Below are 19,729 nucleotides of genomic sequence, written 5' to 3'. Positions count from 1 at the left end.
CACGTCTTTGCTGTGGTTGGTGCTTGGTGGGAGGACTCTGTTACCTCTGATGTATGGGTAATGGGCTTTTCTGTGACTGCAGTGTGGACTTAACATTTCACAAATTGACAGCCCTTCACAGGGATAGTTAAGGCAGACATTTCTGTAATATATAAACACCTACCCACTTTAAAAGACACTCGCATGGGACCTGTGGCCTTGCAGGGGAGGTGTAAAGTAACAAATAAGCAGCATTTCAAATGACTAATATTTCTTTTAAGACTTTTTATTCTAATGTATTTTGATTTGGCGAGTAGGGGCTGTTTCTCTGCAACTTTGTAAAAAAAATTTGGGCCACACCCGACGGCTTATAGTATCTTAGTTCCCTGACCAAGGATCCAACCTGTGGCCCCTGCATTAGAAGGTGGAGTCTTAACCACTGGGCTGCCAGGGAGGCCCCAAGTGACTAACAGGCCTTTCATGAAGTCTGAGTTTTCACAAGGGAGTCATTGCCTTTTATAAGTTATCTAATTATAGTTTGTAGTTTTTGTAAATAGCTTACCTGTAACAAGTTTCATTCTTATGAAGGGTCTCAGTAATGACGCATTGAGAAGTACGGAAACGGCACTTAAATGACTGGCTCGTCTTTTTTCAGCCTCATGGACTTCGCTTTCCTCTATCACATGTGGATGCACTAAAGCAGCTTTGGAACAGTCCAGCTATTTCTGTCAAGGACCTGAAGCTGACTACAGATGAGGAAAAGCAAAACCTGGTCTTATCCCTCTGGACAGAATGTTTAATCCAAGTAGTCTAGCCTTTGCTGCTTTAATAGTGACATGTGTGTGTAAAACACTAGACACTTGATTCTGCAGAGATTTGTGTGCTGGGACTCCTGTCGCTTTGAGCCAAGGACACGATGACTGTACCTTTCCTTACCTGTGTGGTTAATAAAATGAGATCTACCTCTTACAGGTCATCAGTTGGCCATATGTGCTAACAGATGTACATGGAAGAAGAGAAAACTACTCAATGTCCCAGAAAGTGACAAAAGCCATATTTCGACAAGTTTATTTAATCCAGTGTGGTAGAAAAGGCACAGCTCCAATAAAGGTATCATTTAAATTTAACTGTCATTACCTGGTGTTCTTTGGAAGAAATAACTTCTTTAAAGAGCCTCACTGGCTCTAGAAAAATTTTAAACAATTAACATGAAGAAAATTTTTTAACTTGGTTTTTTACAGTGAAAATATACATACCATACCTCTGTGTATACACAAGCCCCCCCCACCCCCGCCATTAAAATAAAGTTACCCTAAAACAAATTTCATTAAATAATACTGCCACATTTAATAAGAGGCACTCACATCTATGGGCAAGGGAGTTTTACAGGTGTTGTTTGAAAGATTATGAAAGAGCCTGAGATTGAAGGAAGAAAAATCCCCAATAATATTTACATGGAAAGACCAAGTCTCTATATAAAATAGTCAAAATAGTGGGTCTTTGAGTTTAAACAGCTCGCTGTTACTTTACATTCTAAAGTGCATATAGATTGATATTTTTAAAAATATCACTGGAAAATTTAATCTTTCTATAGAAAAATAGAGCAGACATTTTTTTCAGCTTTACTGGCAAAAGTTGGGGATGAAGAAAACAGTTATCTCAGTGTAAATTTAAAACCAACTTAGGAGGGAAAAATGCTTGAGAATTCTATAGTGATGGTGGTAATGCTTACTTGAGACTTAAGTCCAAGACAACATCCTACCTGATTTTGCTTGAATGAAAGCTATTTAAAATGGAAGTAAAAAACTGAATTTCTTGTCACATTTTGTAAAGGAAAATGGTAGTCAAGGCTGAAATACTACTTGGTTTTAACTTAAAATTTCCCTTTACTTTAGGCAAAGGGAAATTTATTATACGTAGGTGAGAGTCCTTCCTTATAAACACTTGAGGGTAGATCAGGTGAGGTCAGCACCAGGATAGGAGTGACCCCTGGTTAGTGTTGTCATCCGAGAGAGAAAGGGCAGCCACAGGCTATTTGTGCATTTTTAGTTTAAAGGATCAGGCAACAGTAAACACTCCGGTACCTGCTGAGGTCCCTTCCTGGGGTGAGTTACAAGTGTGAATACTTATGGTACTTCATATAAAAGCTTCAAGAGAGAACTTTTAATGTGTATCTAATACAGTAGCTTAATAGTAAGGTTTATTAAATATGTTTTCAGATATTGCGAAAAAAGTATTCATCTTCTTACAAGCATGACTTGACCTGTAGGACTTCGCTTCCCTGTGCCTGGCACTCAGCCACACACTTAGCTGTTAATAACTAATACAGGGTGATAGCGTCAGCAGTGTCCTGTGACTATCGGGAATAGGATTTGTGTTTGGTAGAAAGGAGAGAAAACAGACTTCAAAAAACCTGCTCACCGAAGCTGGAGATCAAGCGGGAGTAGAACCTTCCACAGAGATCATAACGCGTTCTTCACAGGAACGCTGAATAGCTGGCAAGATGATTTTGAGCTCTTCATGGTGAAGAGCAACCGTCTTCACGGTTGGGGGAGAAGTCCGCTCCGCCCGGCGGCCCCAGAGCCTGGGACGGGCAGGCCCTCTCCACGGGGCCTGAGGGCCCTCCTGCCTCCATGCGCTCCAGGGACCCTGCGGACTCTCTCACAATATTTCAATGTCCCATTTCTGTGTTTCTTCTCCCTCCAGGGGCTGGTTTACAATTACGTGAGTTTTGTCATAATAATTTCCTCCTAAAATAGCAATTCCAAAAGGAAAGATTAATTTGTTCACACAGGTGCTTAACAATTTCACAACTGTCAGAAGACTTTTGTTCAGCCCACGTGCTGGTGGGGTAAATTCATGTGTCTTTATAAAAGCGATGGTCTGAAGTGGGAAACTGAGGTTAAACAGGTGTAGCCGTTCACCTCAAACCGGACCTCACAGGAGTGACTGAAAAGCTAAGCAGTATAACATAGAGATGTATGAGTGATGTGCCCAGCAATGGGATTCTTAGGCACACAGTGCTCTGAGCACTGTCCTCCTCTGTCACACTGCATGTTCGTTTCTACACCAAGAGTGGCGATGACTAACCAGCGCTGAATAATATTGGCCCTGACCTTGTTGAGTTCAAAAGTGAGTTTAAATGATACCCACTATAAATTTTAAGAACCACACAATTCAGAACAGAAAGTCAGAGATGTTTCTTTAGGGACCGGATGACATGTTACGGTTGGTGATGCTTCAAATTTCGAAATGTTCTCAAAGATCACGTAGCAAATGAAAATTTTGCCACTGTGCTGATAAACACCATCACAGGCTTGGTCCTTAGGCTTTTGATCCACCTATAGCTAATTGTTTTGCTTGTTGTTTGTTAAAATGGCATATCAGCTTTTTCAAGTATAATTAAAAATGACTTAATATTTCCCTTATACATAAGGACTTCTTTCACCCAGGAGGAGGTGGAGGTTTGGAATTCAAAGTGAATATCCAAGGACACAACACACTGGCTTTGGTCATAGGCCTACCTTTAACATCAAGGACCAGCTGATCACTGAGGTAGGAGCTGATGGTCCCGTTTCTGTTCAGTCTCCACTTCTGCCTGAACTGCCCGTGTTCCGTCCAGAGGGCGACTTTAGCTCCAGGTGTGTCTCGACCACCGATGACGTCCAGACACGTGTCACTGGCCTGAAAGGTCAAGAAATACATCGGCAGTACTGCATGTGCTCAAAGCAGCTGGACAGAGTCCTTTTTCTTTCATGTGAGTAAATCAGACAAGCCCGTCTAAAAAGAAAACAAGATCTAAAACCAAATCTAAAATTATAATCTCAGTCCACTTTTTCAGTTGTTATGGCTGAGGGGAGGCAATAGTATGGAAATGAACCTACTGAACTAGAGGTACTTTTTTTTTTTTCCTGGGATCCCTTGAATCTCAAACTGCTGTGGATGAAAGGAATCATAATTTTCCATGGTACAGATGAGTGTCAGAAAAGCACATATCATTTTAGAAATCATGTAAGTCTCGGTATGGTGGTGGTTCAGTCACTAAGTCGTGTCCAACTCTTGTGATCCCACCTGTCTGTAGCCCACTAGGATCCTCTGTCCATGGGATTTCCCAGCCAAGAATACTGGAATGGGTTGCCATTTTCTCCAGGGGATCTTCCTGACCCAGGAATCAAACCAGGGTCTTCTGCATTGCTTCCCTCATAGCTCAGTTGGTAAAGAATCGGCCTGCAATGCAGGAGACCCTGGTTCGATTCCTGGGGTGGGAGATCCCCTGGAGAAGGGATAGGCTACCCACTGCAGCATTCTTGGGCTTTCCTCGTGGCTCAGCTGGTGAAGAATCTACCTGCAATGATGGAGACCCAGGTTTGATTCCTGGGTTGGGAAGATCCCCTGGAGAAGGGAAAGGCTACCCACTCCAGTATTCTGGCCTGGAGAATTCCCTGGCCTCTATATGCATAGTCCATGGGGTTGCAAAGAGTTGGATACGACTGAGCGACTTTCACTTTCACTTTTGCATTGCAGGTGGACTGGATGGAGCCACCAGGGACGCCTGAGGTATTTGTTTTTAAAAGAACATCCAGATCTGACAACAGATGGTTAAATAAAGATTTGCTGAATTAGAATTAAACTCCAGGCAAGAGTCTGTGTTAGCTTAAATATATAAGGTCGAGCTTGTTTTTCTTATAGAAACATTGGGTGATGTGCTGGATACCCAGACAATAATTACATTTAAGTGCTTTTCATCTCTGTTGAAGCATAAGAAAGAAGTCGCTAGCCCACTGGTGATATAATAAAACTGGTGTCTTATTCCCCATACCATTAAACATAATAGAACGGGTACAGAAAAACAAAGAAACCTGAATTCTATTTTCTAAACTTCCTCCAAAAGCAGCAGCTTTCTTCTACCTTCATTGTCTGTTTCGAAGATGTGCTTAATTGCTCAGTCATGTCCAGCTCTTTGTAACCCATGGACTGTAGCCCGCCAGGCTCCTCTGTCCATGGGGATTCTCCAGGCAAGAACACTGGAGTGGGTTGCCATGCCCTCCTCCCGGGGATTTTCCCAACCCAAGGATCGAACCTACGTCTCCTGCACTGCAGGCAGATTCTTTACCAGCTGGGCTACCAGGGGAGCCCGCTTTGAAGATGAGAAAGGTTCAATTCAACGTGTTTGGAATCACAAAGACAGCTCATTTGATCTGGGCCACAGAGCATAAGAAACGTCGCAGAAAAGCACACCATCCATTTGGCTGCGATGACTTTTATCACTAGTTTTAAAAAAACCATTTAGTATGTATTAGTCTTTTTACTTTAAAACAGAATTTTTTGCTAGAGAAAGTTTAGTTTATAAGTCCATTTCACCTCAGTGCTTCAGTAATATATGTCAATGTTTTTATAGTCATGCAGCAAACTATTCATAGGAAGTTGCATTAATTGCATCATGCCATTTGATTTGGGAAGATCCTGTTTTCTAAAAGACCAAAGATCAACAAGCAGGCTATACGATGGATGATGGATCGGTGGGGCTGGTTACCTTGGATTTAAAGAGCCCTCGGCAGTAGTGCCAGATCTGAGTATTCTTCCCGCTGTAGGGAGAGATGCACACAGAGGTCGCCCTGGTGTCGGCCACGTTTCCGGTGACTGTTAGGTACCCATTCTGGGCTCGGTTCCTTATTCTGATGTACACTGCGGGCTGTGGCAGGAGGGGCAGAGCCAGTTAGAAAAATACCTTTTGAATCTGGAAATCAGCCCTTTCCAAGGGAAACTTGAAGGAAACATGTAGAAACAGAATTTAGCTTATTTATATCCGTTTCAAATTTTCCACTAAAAAGTCCTTACACCACTGAGCACATACCTTAAATCGTACAGTCTCTATTGTCTTTTCTGAAATACACTCTTGGGAAGGTGAAAGGTAATAGTTTCATTCACTCACATTCCGCTATGACAAGGGCGGGGTGCAGAATTAGGGACTTAATGAGGTTCATGCAGTAACTACTATGTCCTTGCGGGTCTGGGGAAGGCTGGGGGAGTAAGAATAAGGGCAAGGTACTGCCTCCATGGGTTGAATAACAATCGAGCAGGCAAGGTACAATAATAAGACACATTGGCTTGTGCTATGATTAAGTGCCAAATGACTGCTGTGGGAGGTTGTGAAAAACCCAGGTGGCTGAGGGCCCTCTGGTAATTTTTTTGTTTCTATTTATACTTTGTTGAAATTGACCTTGATATTTCAAGGAAAGAGGCCTTGCATATAGGTGGTCGCTGTGTAGCTACTCAAAAATTGGGTAACAAAGAATTTCATCTCTTGGGCCTGGAATATACAGGAAGTTTTCAAATAAGATACTAAGTCTAGGACTTGCCTCTAAGGATCACAGTTACTGTTTATTGAGACTTAGTCCTAAATGCTTATCAGAATCAATGACCAGAACAACCCTTTAAGAGAATACAAGAGACTTCCCTGGTGGTCCAGTGGTTAAGACTCCACAGTTCCACTGCAGGGGGCACGGGTTTGATCCCTGGTTGGGGAACTAAGATCCTGCATGTTGCAGGGTATGGCCAAAAATTAAAACCACAGGGAAACACCACAGGGAAAACAGAAAAGAAAGTATAATTCTGACCTGCTTTCTTACAAATAAGGGTAACACAGATATGGAAAAACCAGGTTTGCCTGTACCAAAACCCTCCCTATTCACCCTGATGCTCTAAGGCCTGTGCAGAGATACACTCATTACTCTGAGACATGGGGAATAAGAGACCAAGTCCAAAGTTGGCAGGGGAATAGGAGGATAAAAGAATGAAGCACGTGACTGAAGCACCCCAGAAACTATTCTCTCAGCCCCAGGACTTAGGCCTCCAGTCTTAATGTGATACAGGACACTCAATATCCCTGCCTTGGATCAGATGTTGGCATCCCACTTAGAACCTCGTCAGATACCAGTAACACATAATCTGTTACTGAATAAAGAAGTACTTTTCAAGCTGAGAAAGAAAGAAAGAGCTAGGGAAGTGCGACAGGGCATTATGGTAAGCCCACCAATGAATATTCTATTTTGACGTTTAAGATCGATCAATGTGAGGCCAGCTGAGGTTTGGTAAATTGGTGTTATGTTTAGCCTTCCTATGGATATAAACATTCTGGGCACTTCAGTTCAGTTCAATTGCTCAGTCGTGTCCGACTCTTTGCGACCCCATGAATCGCAGCACGCCAGGCCTCCCTGTCCATCACCAACTCCTGGAGTTTACTCAAACTCTTGCCCATTGAGTCAGTGATGCCATCCAGCCATCTCATCCTCTGTCGTCCCCTTCTCCTCCTGCCCCCCAATCCCTCCCAGCATTAGGGTCTTTTCCAATGAGTCAACTCTTCACATGAGGTGGCCAAAGTACTGGAGTTTCAGTTTCAACATCAGTCCTTCCAATGAACACCCAGGAATGATCTCCTTTAGGATGGACTGGTTGGATCTCCTTGCAGTCCAAGGGACTCTCAAGAGTCTTCTCCAACACCACAGTTCAAAAGCATCAATTCTTCGGCACTCAGCTTTCTTCACAGTCCAACTCTCACATCCACACATGACCACTGGAGAAACCATAGCCTTGACAGACCTTTGTTGGCAAAGTAATGTCTCTGCTTTTTAATATGCTGTCTAGATTGGTCATAACTTTCCTTCCAAGGAGTAAGCATCTTTTAATCTCATGGCTGCAATCACCATCTGCAGTGATTTTGAAGCCCCCAAAAATAAAGTCTGACACTGTTTCCACTGTCTCCCCATCTATTTCCCATGAAGTGCTGGGACCAGATGCCATGATCTTAGTTTTCTGGGCACTTAAATAAGCAAATAAAAGGACAGTTTTCTAAATCTGGTAATGTAAAGCAGATGAAAAAGATCTCTTACTTGGTAGACTGTTTTAACTGTTTCAAACCACTCTTTCCATATTCACAGTGCAACAGTAAGGTGTTTAAATTCCTGTAATTCGTAAGTCTATGAATCATAGTTCTATAAGTCTCCCACAGTTATTAATTCTGGAGGCTTCACTACATCTTTACAACAGTTTCCTTACCTTGTACATGTAAGAAAACAGGTATGATCTTCACAAAGGACAGTTCCACTTATGTTAGGACCAAACATCACAGTTTTTAATCAATTAGCTCAAGTAAGGTAATAATCACCCTTATTATGCACTTGTAGTCTGACTTCTCTATGATTATACGTTAAAGCACCGATATGCATTGTAAGTGCCTTACTGAAGTCCTAATTTCCAACCTCAGAGGATCACATTTTGATGATTCCTGAATTTCTAAACAACAATATGAGCCAAAGCAGTGCCAAGAGGCTTACCAAAAAAAGGAACTATGACCCATATACATCCATCTATGGCCAAACCACCCTGAACGCGCCTGATCTTGTCTGACCATGTCAGCTAAGCAGGGTCGGGCTTGGTGAGTGAGTGGACGGAAAACTCATAATACTGTTATAGGTACCTAGAGTTCCTCTGCTGGTTTTCAAAGCTGTGGCCTAAATAAACAAAGGGAAAATATTAAAGTATTATTTTGAAATTAAATGTTTAACTAGGAATAATTTCCTAATGCATAATTCAAGGAGAGTAACAATGTTAATATTAAAAAAAAAAAAACTTCTATGTAGAATCAGAGGCTACTGTTCTAGCTATCTTGAATAACAGCCAGGGATGACCCTTCCTGGCAAGGGACCCCCTTTCAAAAGTGAGGGAAATATTCTCAGCATCCAACTTGGCTTCCAGAGTTGGGATTAAGTGTTACTACAAATATATAAGCTAAACTGAAATCCCACTTCTGCCGTGCTTTTTCCCCACGGCTTTTCAGGGCGGTTCCCCATCATCTTGTGTGACAGGACTGAGGAATAACCAAGATGTGATGCAGGGAGATCCGTACCACACACTGCCAGGGAAGTGCACTGATGCTTAGCAGCCCTCAGCCGGGCATCTCTGGTCCTCTCCAAGGACATGGGGAATGAAAACCTTTCAAAATAAAGGTCTCACCGCAGCAACATGAGCCAGATGTTGCGTCAGTTCTCACGATGATTTAATCCTCACGATGATACTGAGGGGTAAGCAATGGGATCACTGTTTCACCAGTGACAAATCTGAGATGCCAAGAAGTGCAGCGATTCACTCAAAGTCACACTGCTTCTGAGTAGCAGAGCTAGGATTTGAACCAACAGAACTACAGTGGTGGGAATGAGCGTGGCATGCACATATGTGCAAGCTCGTGTGTACACACACACGTGTGTGTCTTTATCCATTCATATGTTCGTCAAAAAAAAAAACATTTCTCTTTTGCATTCTTTTTGATAAACAGCATTCTGACAGGTGGGAGGTGATATCCCATAATGGTTTTAATTTGTATTTCTCTGATGACTAGTGACGCTGAGCACATTTTTATGTGCCTGTTGGCCATCTGCATTTCCTTTTTGGAAAAATGTCTCTTCAGTTCTTCTGCCCAAACGCTATGGGGGATCCTCTTCCCAGTGCAGCGCCCCCAGGCTAGGGTGCCCAATGCGGGGCTCAGACTCTCTCCCCTTTGGGAGAACTATTCTCCAATTGTTGGGTCACCCACCCAGGAGATGTGATCTGATTATATTGCAAATCTGTCCCTCCTCCTCCTAGTGCCTCCTTTTTTTATATCTTTAGTGGTAGAGGATCTTTTCTGGTGGGTCCCTCTTTTTCATTCATGGTTGTTCTGCAGACAGTTGTGACTTAGGTGTGCCTGTGAGAGGAGGTGGGCTCAGGGTCTTTCTAGTCCGCTACCTTGGTCCCTTCTCCATTTTGCATTTTATATGACTGCTTTGAGTTGGGCGTGTTTTACCCAACGAAAATGTAAGCTCCGGTAAGGCCTAAATCATGTCTACCCTTATATATCTTCTGTAATTATTTTTTGCATACTATCAAACATTCAACTTACCCATTTATACATTCATTCCTTCACTGAAAAAATAGTCCCTGAGTGCCTAGAATGCTCCAGACACTGTGCCAGGCAGAAGTGCAGAGTGAGAAGCCCTTCATGGGGCTTGTTGTAGAGCTAGAAAGTGTCCACTCTAACAAACACATCATTATACACCTCAGGCAGCGTCTTGTAGAAACAGAACCAGGTCTTTAAGGATGTAATTTAGATTCAGAGAGACCTCCTGGAGGGCCTGACACTTCAGATGAACTTAAAGGAGGACAAAGAACTAGCCAGGCAAGGAATGAAGGGAGAAACTTCTAGACAGAGGCCGTAAGTGTGGGAAGGCACTCTGTGCTGGTGCGTGGCACGGAGCCTGTGTGTGAGGGGGAGACAGACAAGGCTGGAGAAGCCAGGGGGAGCCGGATCACACAGGCCGTGCTGAAGAGATGAGATTGAACCCAGAGAACACTGGGAAGTTTCTGCATAAAAGGCTGACAAGCAGTAGGTGTACAATAAACACTATGTTCATTAAATCGCCAGGATCCATCCTGAGTATTACATAAGCGGGGCTGGGGGGAGCCAAATACTTAGGAGGTGAAACTAGTGCACATCAGAGTTCATTTTTGTTTTCATTGTTTGCTACGGAGCTTAGGATACTTATGTCCCCATGAAAAGACAACAAGGTCATCAGACTTTAAGACTCAAAGCTAAAACCCAACACTGACCTTAGGTACAATTTTATGATTTAGTTTTATGATCCCCATCCTAATGGGATCCTCTTGTAACATAAATGGCAAACTAAATTAAATGGTCCACCGTTCAGATGCTGTGGTTTATGACATTTCTACTAGGAAATTGAGCTATATTATTAGATCATACAGTTCTTTTCTCTGTACCTGCTTCACAGGACGGAGGGAACCAATGGTTTTCCATCCACTGAATGCTCTCCAATTTGGGATCTCATTAGGCTCGAGTAGGATTTGTCTTCCTAAGAAATTGGGTCCTTCATAAGCTATCCACCTATATGAGAACAGGAAAGAAACAAATGGGATGCTTAAAACAAAGCAATCTCTTATCAAAAATGCCTCTTACTATATACCACATAGGGTTCATTCGTTACAACTTCTAGGTTTGTAGACTATTATTCAGAGAAAAAATGTTGTGTATTTTCATGTTTATTTCCATTTACTGATTTTATTTGGCAGCGCCCGGTCTTAGTTGCGGCATGCGGGATCTTTAGTTGGGGCACGCGACGCTCAGTTGCAGCCGTGGGATGCAGTTCCCTGAGCAGGGACTGGACCCGGACCCCCTGCATTGGGAGTGCGGAGTCCTGGCCACTGGACCGCCAGGGGAGTTCCAGAAATACACATAAAAACACATAAAATGTGTATTTGAGTGGAAAAACCAAGGAGGATGAGGAGAAAGCGCACTGGACTGTGGCTCAGAAGATCAGCAGGAACCTGGTTGTCTTCCTTTCAAACAAAGGTTCCCTCCAGCTCCAGAATTCTGTGTGATTTGGATAATACCAGGTTTTCCCCCCTAACATTCTAAGTTTCAGACATAGACGATAATCCCTCCCTCATTACCCAGTTAAAAAATACCGGCTTCCTCTCCCGCTCTTGGGCTTGCTGTCCCACGTCCTTCAGAGCCTCTCTGCGCGGCTCTAGCAACCTCTGCAGACACACCTCCTCCCGCAACGCCTCCCGTGACTACTTAAAATTGTCCACAGAAATCCCGTCTGAACTCTTCAGAGTGGCTCCTTTTGCAAATACTTCTCAGGACCCCAGGGCCTTCCAACTGGGCAGTGTCCAGGGCTTTGCAGAGTCCGTCTGGAGCCTGGAGACCTACTCCACCGCACACGGTCACGCCCATTCCTTTCCGCACTGGCCTCGGCGGCTTCTGCACCATGGCGTTAGGTGATAGGGGCAGGCCGGCCAACAAACGGAGAAGACCACCTGGCCCCCTACTGTAGAGGTTTGCCGAGCCCGGCCTGAGGTGGTTATCCAGCTGGACACAGTTATGGAAAATAAGCTGGGACCGCCAAGAGAAACTGCAATTCTCAGCAGGACCCCAGGTCAGGGCACACGGTGCTTTCAGAAAGGCCATGTGAAGATGAGGTGGCTTGTTCAGACAAAGCCACAGCTCTCCACAACCGAGATCAGGCTTGGCCAAATTATGCATGGACGAGCGTGACAGACGATCTTCCCTGCACCCCTTCCTGCTAACACAGCCTACACCACCAGACTGGTGCACCGTGAGGACGGTATGGCCATGCGGAGGCTGGGCTGCCTCTCCAGGTCTGCAGACTCTTTAGACAGGCAGGGAAGGCTCAATTATAAAACCGAGATAAGGTTCTAGTCAACTCGACCTCCTTATATATTAATCTAATGAATTTCACGACTGAAAAGCATTGAAGCTTGCCCCCATTACCACCACAGATCAGAGATGTGGGATAATATGAGGATTAAATAGGACAAAACAAAACCTCTCACTGAGGGCAGCTGGTTGTGTATGAAGTAGTATTCTGGGAGCCATTTGTAGCCTAGGAAAACCTTCAGACAGCCTTCCCTCTTCCCATCCCATGTACTGATTCTCTCACAAAGAATCCAGAACCATAAGGGGAAGTACATAATAAACTGAAGAGAAGAAATAAGAATGTTAAAGTAAAATGGCACCAGTTTTCTACAAAAGAGTGAAAAATGTTCATGAGGAATTTCTAGCCGTGAGCAAGTAATGAGAAGTTCCACTTAGAAATGTAAAGAAAAGAAATGTATAAAAATGCGGTGCAAGTCCTACATGACAGGGATGTAGAATTCAGCTCAGAGTTCCAGTCAGTAACGTACTGGAATACAATAGGGATTTTTATGCTTAAAGAGAATAATAAACCAATTTATGTTTAATAAACACCAAACTGTGTGAAATACCTTGCAGAAGAAAATTTAAACTGCTGTACACGTGAATGATACAGAAACTAATTATAACTGTTAAACTTCGTTTTCAAATCAGTTTATAGTCTCGGCTTTCTCTTTCATTATCCTCAGTTTAACAAGGAGAGTTGATTGTCACACAATTTCAAAGTCATAAGACACACAAACGGCATCCTTATATTAATTATGGAGAGCAATGTGTGTTCTGTTGGATGACTTTTGGTACCAAAACACCAAAGATGTGGGGAGGGGCAGGCTAGGCTGACAGCCACTCTCAGAAATGGCCTGAGATGAAGATTTTTTAGGAAGCGTGAGAGCTTCAAGGCCCCTCACTTTCAGGCCACTTACCATTTCTGTCCTGAATAAATATGCAAGCTCATGCCTAATTTATGTACCCATCGTTTTTCATTTCTTTTCTTAGAGTCATCTTGCCAGACTGTATAAGTGCCGGCTCCACATGACCTGCCCCCACCCTGCCCAGCATCCTGCATAAGCAGCGACACTGGTAGGCGGGCTGGGTCAGCCAGGACACCGAGCGTGAAAATAAGTGCCCGAGAACAAAACAGCTCTAGCATAAACAAGACATCAAATCAAAACACTAAAAAGCCCTATTAGTTTTAGTCGGTTGTCTTAAGCAGGTAATGGTCTCTCACCTAGTCAAGGTCACTGATTTAATTAGGTTCCTTCTAAAAGGAAAGAGGGCTCAAATTGTGACAGTCGTCTGGTCCACCCACTCTAGGACCCATGCTCTGAACGCATGGCAGTCCTTCCCCAAGACCACTGCCTGCTACTACATACTGGACACAGTCCACAGTCTTATTTGAGAGAAACTACTGTTATTACATGGAGACAGAAAAGAAGTGAGCGTGCCATCACACCAAGTAAGAGAGGCAGTGGGGAATAGAAAGATAGAAAGCCCCTGAGCAGCGCTGACCTGCCCCATGACTGAAGCGGGCCAGGCCCTAGCCCCATACTCACAGTCCACTTTTCACCCACACGGACTGGGTGTAGAAATGCAGGTCCTTGTTCAGAACAGAGTTCACAGCCTCTTCTAGGTGTAACTCTCTCCCCTCACAGTGTTCCAGAGCAAAAAGGCTAAGGAAGGGTTCTTCAAAAACCTAAAAGCAGAGAAAAGAGAAAGCATCACCAGAGGGTGGCCAGACCTCGGTGACATCCCGGTCACAATGCAGGGTGTCCTGGATGCCCTACTTCTCAAATGCACATAGGTGATGGCTGCACCTGCTAATGATGTCATTGCCAAAGCTGCAGTGGTGAGACTAGATTCCATTAATAATGCTTATTCAATTCTTTTGTAAATTGAAATTTTAGAAAAAGCAGTCAATCTCACAATAAAAAGAGAGACCTTTTCCAGTCACATATTAAGGTCTGATTGTGGTATAAAACAGACCATGTTTTTGGTCCTGCCAGTACTTTTAGCTGATCACAGAATAAACACAGAACGGAACAGCACCCCCACTTCCCAGGAGGTCACAGGAGTAATCACTGAGGATGTACGACTTCATGGCTCCAGGCTCTTAAAAGTATTCCTAGGAGGGAGGAGAAGGTATTTTTAATTTAACAATAATAACACCAAAAAGCCATAGTGCACAGGGGTGGGAGTGATTTCGACATAAAAAGTACTTATTCCCCCAACCCCTCATGTCAGACGAGAACAGAATCAGTTTTTGCTCTTTTTCATTCATTTGTCTATACAAGATAACCATGCTAGGAGACTTTTGTGGGATGAGAAATCAAAACAAGTCAACATCCCTATATCTGAGGCATTACTAACTAGTAGCGACACCAGGAGAACTGCACAGACATCGTAAAGTAATCCAGGGAAGGAAAAGATACGCCCTATGAAAATACCCAGTGGAAGCCCAAATTCTAAAAAGCAGAAGGTTGTAGGAATCAGGGAGGCTTCACAAACATGGTGGTGAGTGAGTTCAGTCTCAAAAGATGCCAGTGACGTGCAGAGACCTAAGGAGAACAGAGGGAAGATGCTCTGTACAAAGGGAACAGAAATGCATGAGCTATGGTAGCGACACAGCAAGGAAACCGATGTAGCCAAAAGACAGAGTCCGGCAGGAAACAGCGCCAAGTGCATCCGCTGTCTGCCACTGTGTATTAGCTGCCTGCTTCTCCTGGACCCTGACGGAGCCGGCTGATTTACCGCCAGCTGGGAGTCCTGGAAGACGTGTGGGCAGAGGAGGAGGAATGGGCTGAGCCAACTGTAAGCTGGTACATGAGAAGTAATACAATAGGCAGGAACGGGCTGTTCGGACAACAGTAAATGAACAGTCCAGCAACAGACTCTCACTGTACCTGCATAAGACCGAAATGGCTTACGAAAGTGTTATTCCTGGCAGCCACGTTAGGAATAGCAAAGATGGAGAATGACTTAAAAGCCCATCATGAGGGCATGGGTTATGTCTGCTGCATTCATGAAGGAATTCTATCCAACTGTACAAAAGAGTGAGGAGATTGTTACTAAAGATCTCTGAGATACGTTCATGAGCAGCAAATACAAAGTGAAGAGTAATGCAGAAGAGCAGACTTTTTATGCTACAGTTTGTGTGCAGAAGGGAAAATTTACGTACACAGATGTATAATACGTGCTTTACAGACATGAAAATTTTTCTTAAAAATATCAAGTATAAAGCACCTCCACGGCTAATGTGTCAAGAAACTAGGGTCTAAGAAGATAAATGGAGGAGTGGGAGTAAAGTTCTTCACTGCAGGCCTTTGGTCCTTTTCGATTTTTGAACTACAGAAATATTTATTTGAAATTTAAATTGGTAATTACTATGCATATGCTTGCACAGAAATGTAGTTTACGTGTATTTTTCTTTAAATTGATTTCAGGAAACTTATCTGGCAACAAAATGAGTGAAGAAAATAGAGTGTAAGTATCAGGACATAGGAAGAATCTTCTAGAACAAAGAAAAAGAGGCTGACCTATAAGCAGGAGGGAGGTGTGGAAGGTCAGGATTGGTGAAGAAGGGGTGGCCAGAAAAACTACCACAGTGATAAAAGGGTAAGAGAAACAGATGAATGAGAGAGAGAGAAACGTGAGAGCGTGGCTGGGGGCATGCTCAACCCTTGAACCACGAGGGTTGGAACTGCATGGGTCCACTTATACGAGAGTTTTTTGCAATAAATATGTACTACACGACCTGAGGTTGTCTGAATCTTTGGATGTGGAAACATAGAGATGGAGGGGCCAACAGTGAAGTCATATGCCACTTTTAACTGTGTGGAGAGTCAGCACCCTTAACCCCTGTATTGTTCAGGAGTCAACTCCTGGACTTCCCCAGTGGCACAGTGGATAAGAACCTGCCTGCCAGTGTAGGGGACACAGGTTCAATCCCTGGTCCAGGAAGATCCCACTTGCTGTGGAGTAACCAAGCCTTTTTGCCACAACAACCGAGTCTGCACTCTAGAATCTGAACTCTGCAACAAGAGAAGCCGCCGCAACGAGAATCCTGGGCACCACCACCAGAGAAAGCCTGTGCGCAGCAGTGAAGCCCCCGGTGCAACCAAAATAAGTAACATTTTTTAAAAGGTCAACTGCAATTTGTCACATATGAGAAACTCTGGAGGGCAAACACGCCCAGCAGCTAAGAAGTCTTCCTGAGAACCAGAGGTTTTACTGTTGAGACAGAGGCAGGGTAAGCCCACAGTGCCCAGTAAACACGTGCCCTCTGACCTGGAGGTCAGGGAGAGCATCGGATGCAGGCATGATCATCTGGGAGCTCCCAGACCTGAGTGATAGCTGGAGTCAGCTACAGGAAAGAGCATGGAGACAGAGGGGAACAGAGCCGCGCTGACACACGACGCCCGCGGAGCTGACGAGAGGCGGGCCTGGGCGGTGGCAGGGTAAAGAACCCGGAGAGGAGCCAGAAGAGCACGTGTCGCAGAAGTCAAGGGGAAGGAAAATCAGAAGGAGGGGCTGGCCTCGGTATCAAACCCTTCCCTGATGCGCAGGAAGAGGGTGACTGTGACGAGGCAGCCTGGGTTCAGCAATCGGGGCAGATGATAACCAACGTGGGAGCTTAGCGAGCCATCCGCCAGAGGTGAGGGGTGGGATCCAGGCTGTCAGGGCCCAGGAATAAGTAGGGGAGACCGGAGATGAGGCATACGGGCTACATTTAGAAAGAGAAGGAGGGACCGGGGCCGTGGCCTCTGTGGCAACTGCAGGTATGGGGGAAGGCGGCAGCATCAACAGGAAGAATCTGGATAAGGCAAGGCTACAGGGGTGGGTTCCAGGGGAGGAGGTGAGGTCCAACCCCCCCGTTCAGAACCTCGGACTGGAATCACCCTATGAGGGAAAGGATCACTTTGAAAAGGATGAACTAGGCTGCCTCTGAAATATAAGGAAAGATGAAGGATGCTGAGAAATTTCCAGCTTTTTAAAATTGGTCAAGACTGAATGACTAAACACAAGCACAAAGATGTAAATAATTTTTTCTGTATGTCACGTGGCAAAGGGTGCCCGAGCATCACGGAAGGTGTGCCGCGTCGTCCAGCAGAGCTTTCTGCAGTGACAGTTACGCGGCATACCGACCTCCTCCGTGTGGCAGCTTCCAGCCACCTGTGGCCACTGCGCATCGGAAACGTGGCTCCTGTGACCAAAGGACTGAATCTGTTTTATTTAACTAAGAAACTACATGTGGTTACTACTATGGTATTGGACAGTACAGGGTTTGAATATGCTTTGAAAAGAAGGCAAGCATCACCGTGTGCAGTGAGACAGTAAGCTAAGTGTGAAAAAGCTGCCCAGGAAGCACTGATTTTTCCCTTCAGTGAACAACATAAACTGGGTCAGGAATGGATATTCATCTCCAGTCACTGAGTTTCTCAGTGACTGCACACGTGATCAGGCTTCTCCTCTGCTATCTGCAAAATAGACATTGGAAGCATCTCAACAATTTATAGAAGAAATGTCCTTACAGGAGAGTCCAGAATAGCAGGTTAGAAATGCAGCCAATAGCGGGCGCTAAGTTAGTCACTAAAACTGGTGACCGAAATCAAATGGACAATCAAAATCCACAGATAAGACCCTGACTTCATTGCTGCTTCATTCCCAACGTCTTCGCCCTCAAGCTCATAAAAAAGCATTTCCACTTCCCTCTACTTGTTGAGTTACTAATCAGTAAGGAAGGGCAGACAGGCAAGGAGCTTGGTGGACTCAACACTCTCCTTAAGTAAAGAGTTTGCTGTGGCGAGAGCAACAGACCCTTACATTAGAAGCATCGCTTATGTGAGGATATAATTTAAATGCTAAAAGTGATATTTTAAGAAAATAGGTCCTGCATATTTACATTTGTTGTCTTCCTTTTAGGGAATGTCCACAAAAACGTTTTTAAAAGGCTGTCATTATCATTCAAACAGCATCAAATTCACTCTCCAGTTCAAAGGCAATCCAGGAATTCTATACCTAGAAATTTGCCTTAAGATAACAGTGCAATGATGCCAAGAGCAGACTTACTGGAAAAGACCCTGATGCTGGGAAAGATTGAAGGCAAAAGGAGAAGGGGGCAACAGAGGATGAGATGGTTAGATAGCATCACTGACTCTGGAGATGAATCTGAGCAAACTCGGGGAGATAGTGAAGGACAGGGGACCCTGGCATGCATGCATCCATGAGGTTGCAGAGAGTCAGACACAACTTAGCAACTGAACAACAACGAACAGTGGAAAATTTGATGGAGGGGATCTCAAAAATTGTTTTAAGAATGATGAAGCAGGGAGATTGGGAAAATAATTGCAGAAAATGACAGAGGAGGGTATATGTATCAGTTTACTTAACTCAGTAAGGATCCTCTAAGAGACCCAATACATAAATGGGTGAAGAACACAAACCAACAGCATGAGCCAAGCATGAAACATGACTAACCAACATGGACAAACGTCCCTCTTTTCCATAACAACAACAGGATATCATCATGTGGTCCTATTTGTCAAACTTTTCCTCTGAGAACATCTATTGTTTCTAAGTTTAAAGTCATGCCCTCTTTAGAGGTCTGATATATATTTACTCTCTCTGTGTTAAGTCACTTCAGTTGTGTCCGACTCTTTGCGACCCTACGGACTGTAACCCACAAGGCTCCTCTGTCCATGGAATTCTCCACACAAGAATACTGGAGTGGGGTTGCCATTTCCTCCTCCAGCGGATCTTCCCAACCCAGGGATCGAACCCGCGTCACTTACGTCTCCTGCATTGCCAGGGGGGTTCTTTTTCACTAGTGCCACCTTGGGAAGCCCAAGTCCAACTCGCCCTTTAAACTATTTTTATTTATACTCGTTTTAATTTATACATGTACACAGTTGATCTTTGAACAATACACATTTGAATCATGCAGATTCACTTGTATGTGGATTTTTTTTTCAGTAACTATTTTCATTTTACAGTTCTTTAAATTACTCAAGTGTGGGGGAAAGTTTGTGTTCATTAGAGGTCACAATGTATGGAATTGGAAGAAGTGGGTTTGAGTCCTGATTCTACCCAAAATTGTTTCATCTTCCTGCCCTTGGATGAAACATTTATCAAGTCCTTTGTTTTGAGGCAGAAATAGTCAAACGCAGATTTTCCACCGCTTACAGGGGGTGGGGTGGGGGAGGTGGGCATCTCTAACCCCCTGGATTGTTCAAGGGTAAACTGTACTTAAATTTATAAATGTACTTAAAGGTTAAGGAGATAAGGAAGGCAATTATTCAGAAGTAGAAAACACTGAAAAGAAACAGAAAGAACTATTTTAAAATCTTATTTTCCTGATACATTTTCCAAACATGAAAATAGGAAGAATATATATATATATACACACACACACACAGACACACTACTAATAGTCTTTAAAACTGATGATGACAGAGCAATCTGACCTTTCCAAGGAAACCACCAGAA

The 19,729-nt window shown here is 44.0% G+C and overlaps 2 protein-coding genes across 5 annotated transcripts in view; one reads left to right on the top strand and one right to left on the bottom strand.

Moving 5' to 3' along the window:
• Positions 1-1,112, top strand: part of RIOX2 (ribosomal oxygenase 2) — a 32,425-nt gene extending 31,313 nt beyond the window's left edge. For all 4 annotated transcript variants that reach the window (XM_043892635.1, XM_043892634.1, XM_043892633.1 and 1 more), the window contains exon 10: positions 635-1,112. In XM_043892635.1, coding sequence (XP_043748570.1) covers positions 635-793 — 159 coding nt within the window. In that variant the 3' untranslated portion in view covers positions 794-1,112. The remainder of the gene's footprint in view (positions 1-634) is intronic.
• Positions 1,032-19,729, bottom strand: part of CRYBG3 (crystallin beta-gamma domain containing 3) — a 123,357-nt gene continuing 104,659 nt past the window's right edge. Inside the window, exons 18-22 of the mRNA XM_043892631.1 lie at positions 13,801-13,940; positions 10,792-10,915; positions 5,513-5,671; positions 3,504-3,663; positions 1,032-2,729 (exon numbers count right to left, since the gene is read on the bottom strand). Of these exons, the coding sequence (XP_043748566.1) occupies positions 2,641-2,729; positions 3,504-3,663; positions 5,513-5,671; positions 10,792-10,915; positions 13,801-13,940 (672 nt within the window). The 3' untranslated portion in view covers positions 1,032-2,640. The remainder of the gene's footprint in view (positions 2,730-3,503; positions 3,664-5,512; positions 5,672-10,791; positions 10,916-13,800; positions 13,941-19,729) is intronic.

Source organism: Cervus elaphus, chromosome 31 (genome assembly GCF_910594005.1).
Source record: "Cervus elaphus chromosome 31, mCerEla1.1, whole genome shotgun sequence".
In the NCBI taxonomy this organism is placed as follows: Eukaryota; Metazoa; Chordata; class Mammalia; order Artiodactyla; family Cervidae; genus Cervus; species Cervus elaphus.
The sequence above is the reverse complement of the archived record's forward strand: the minus strand, read 5'-3'. Positions and strand labels throughout refer to the sequence as shown.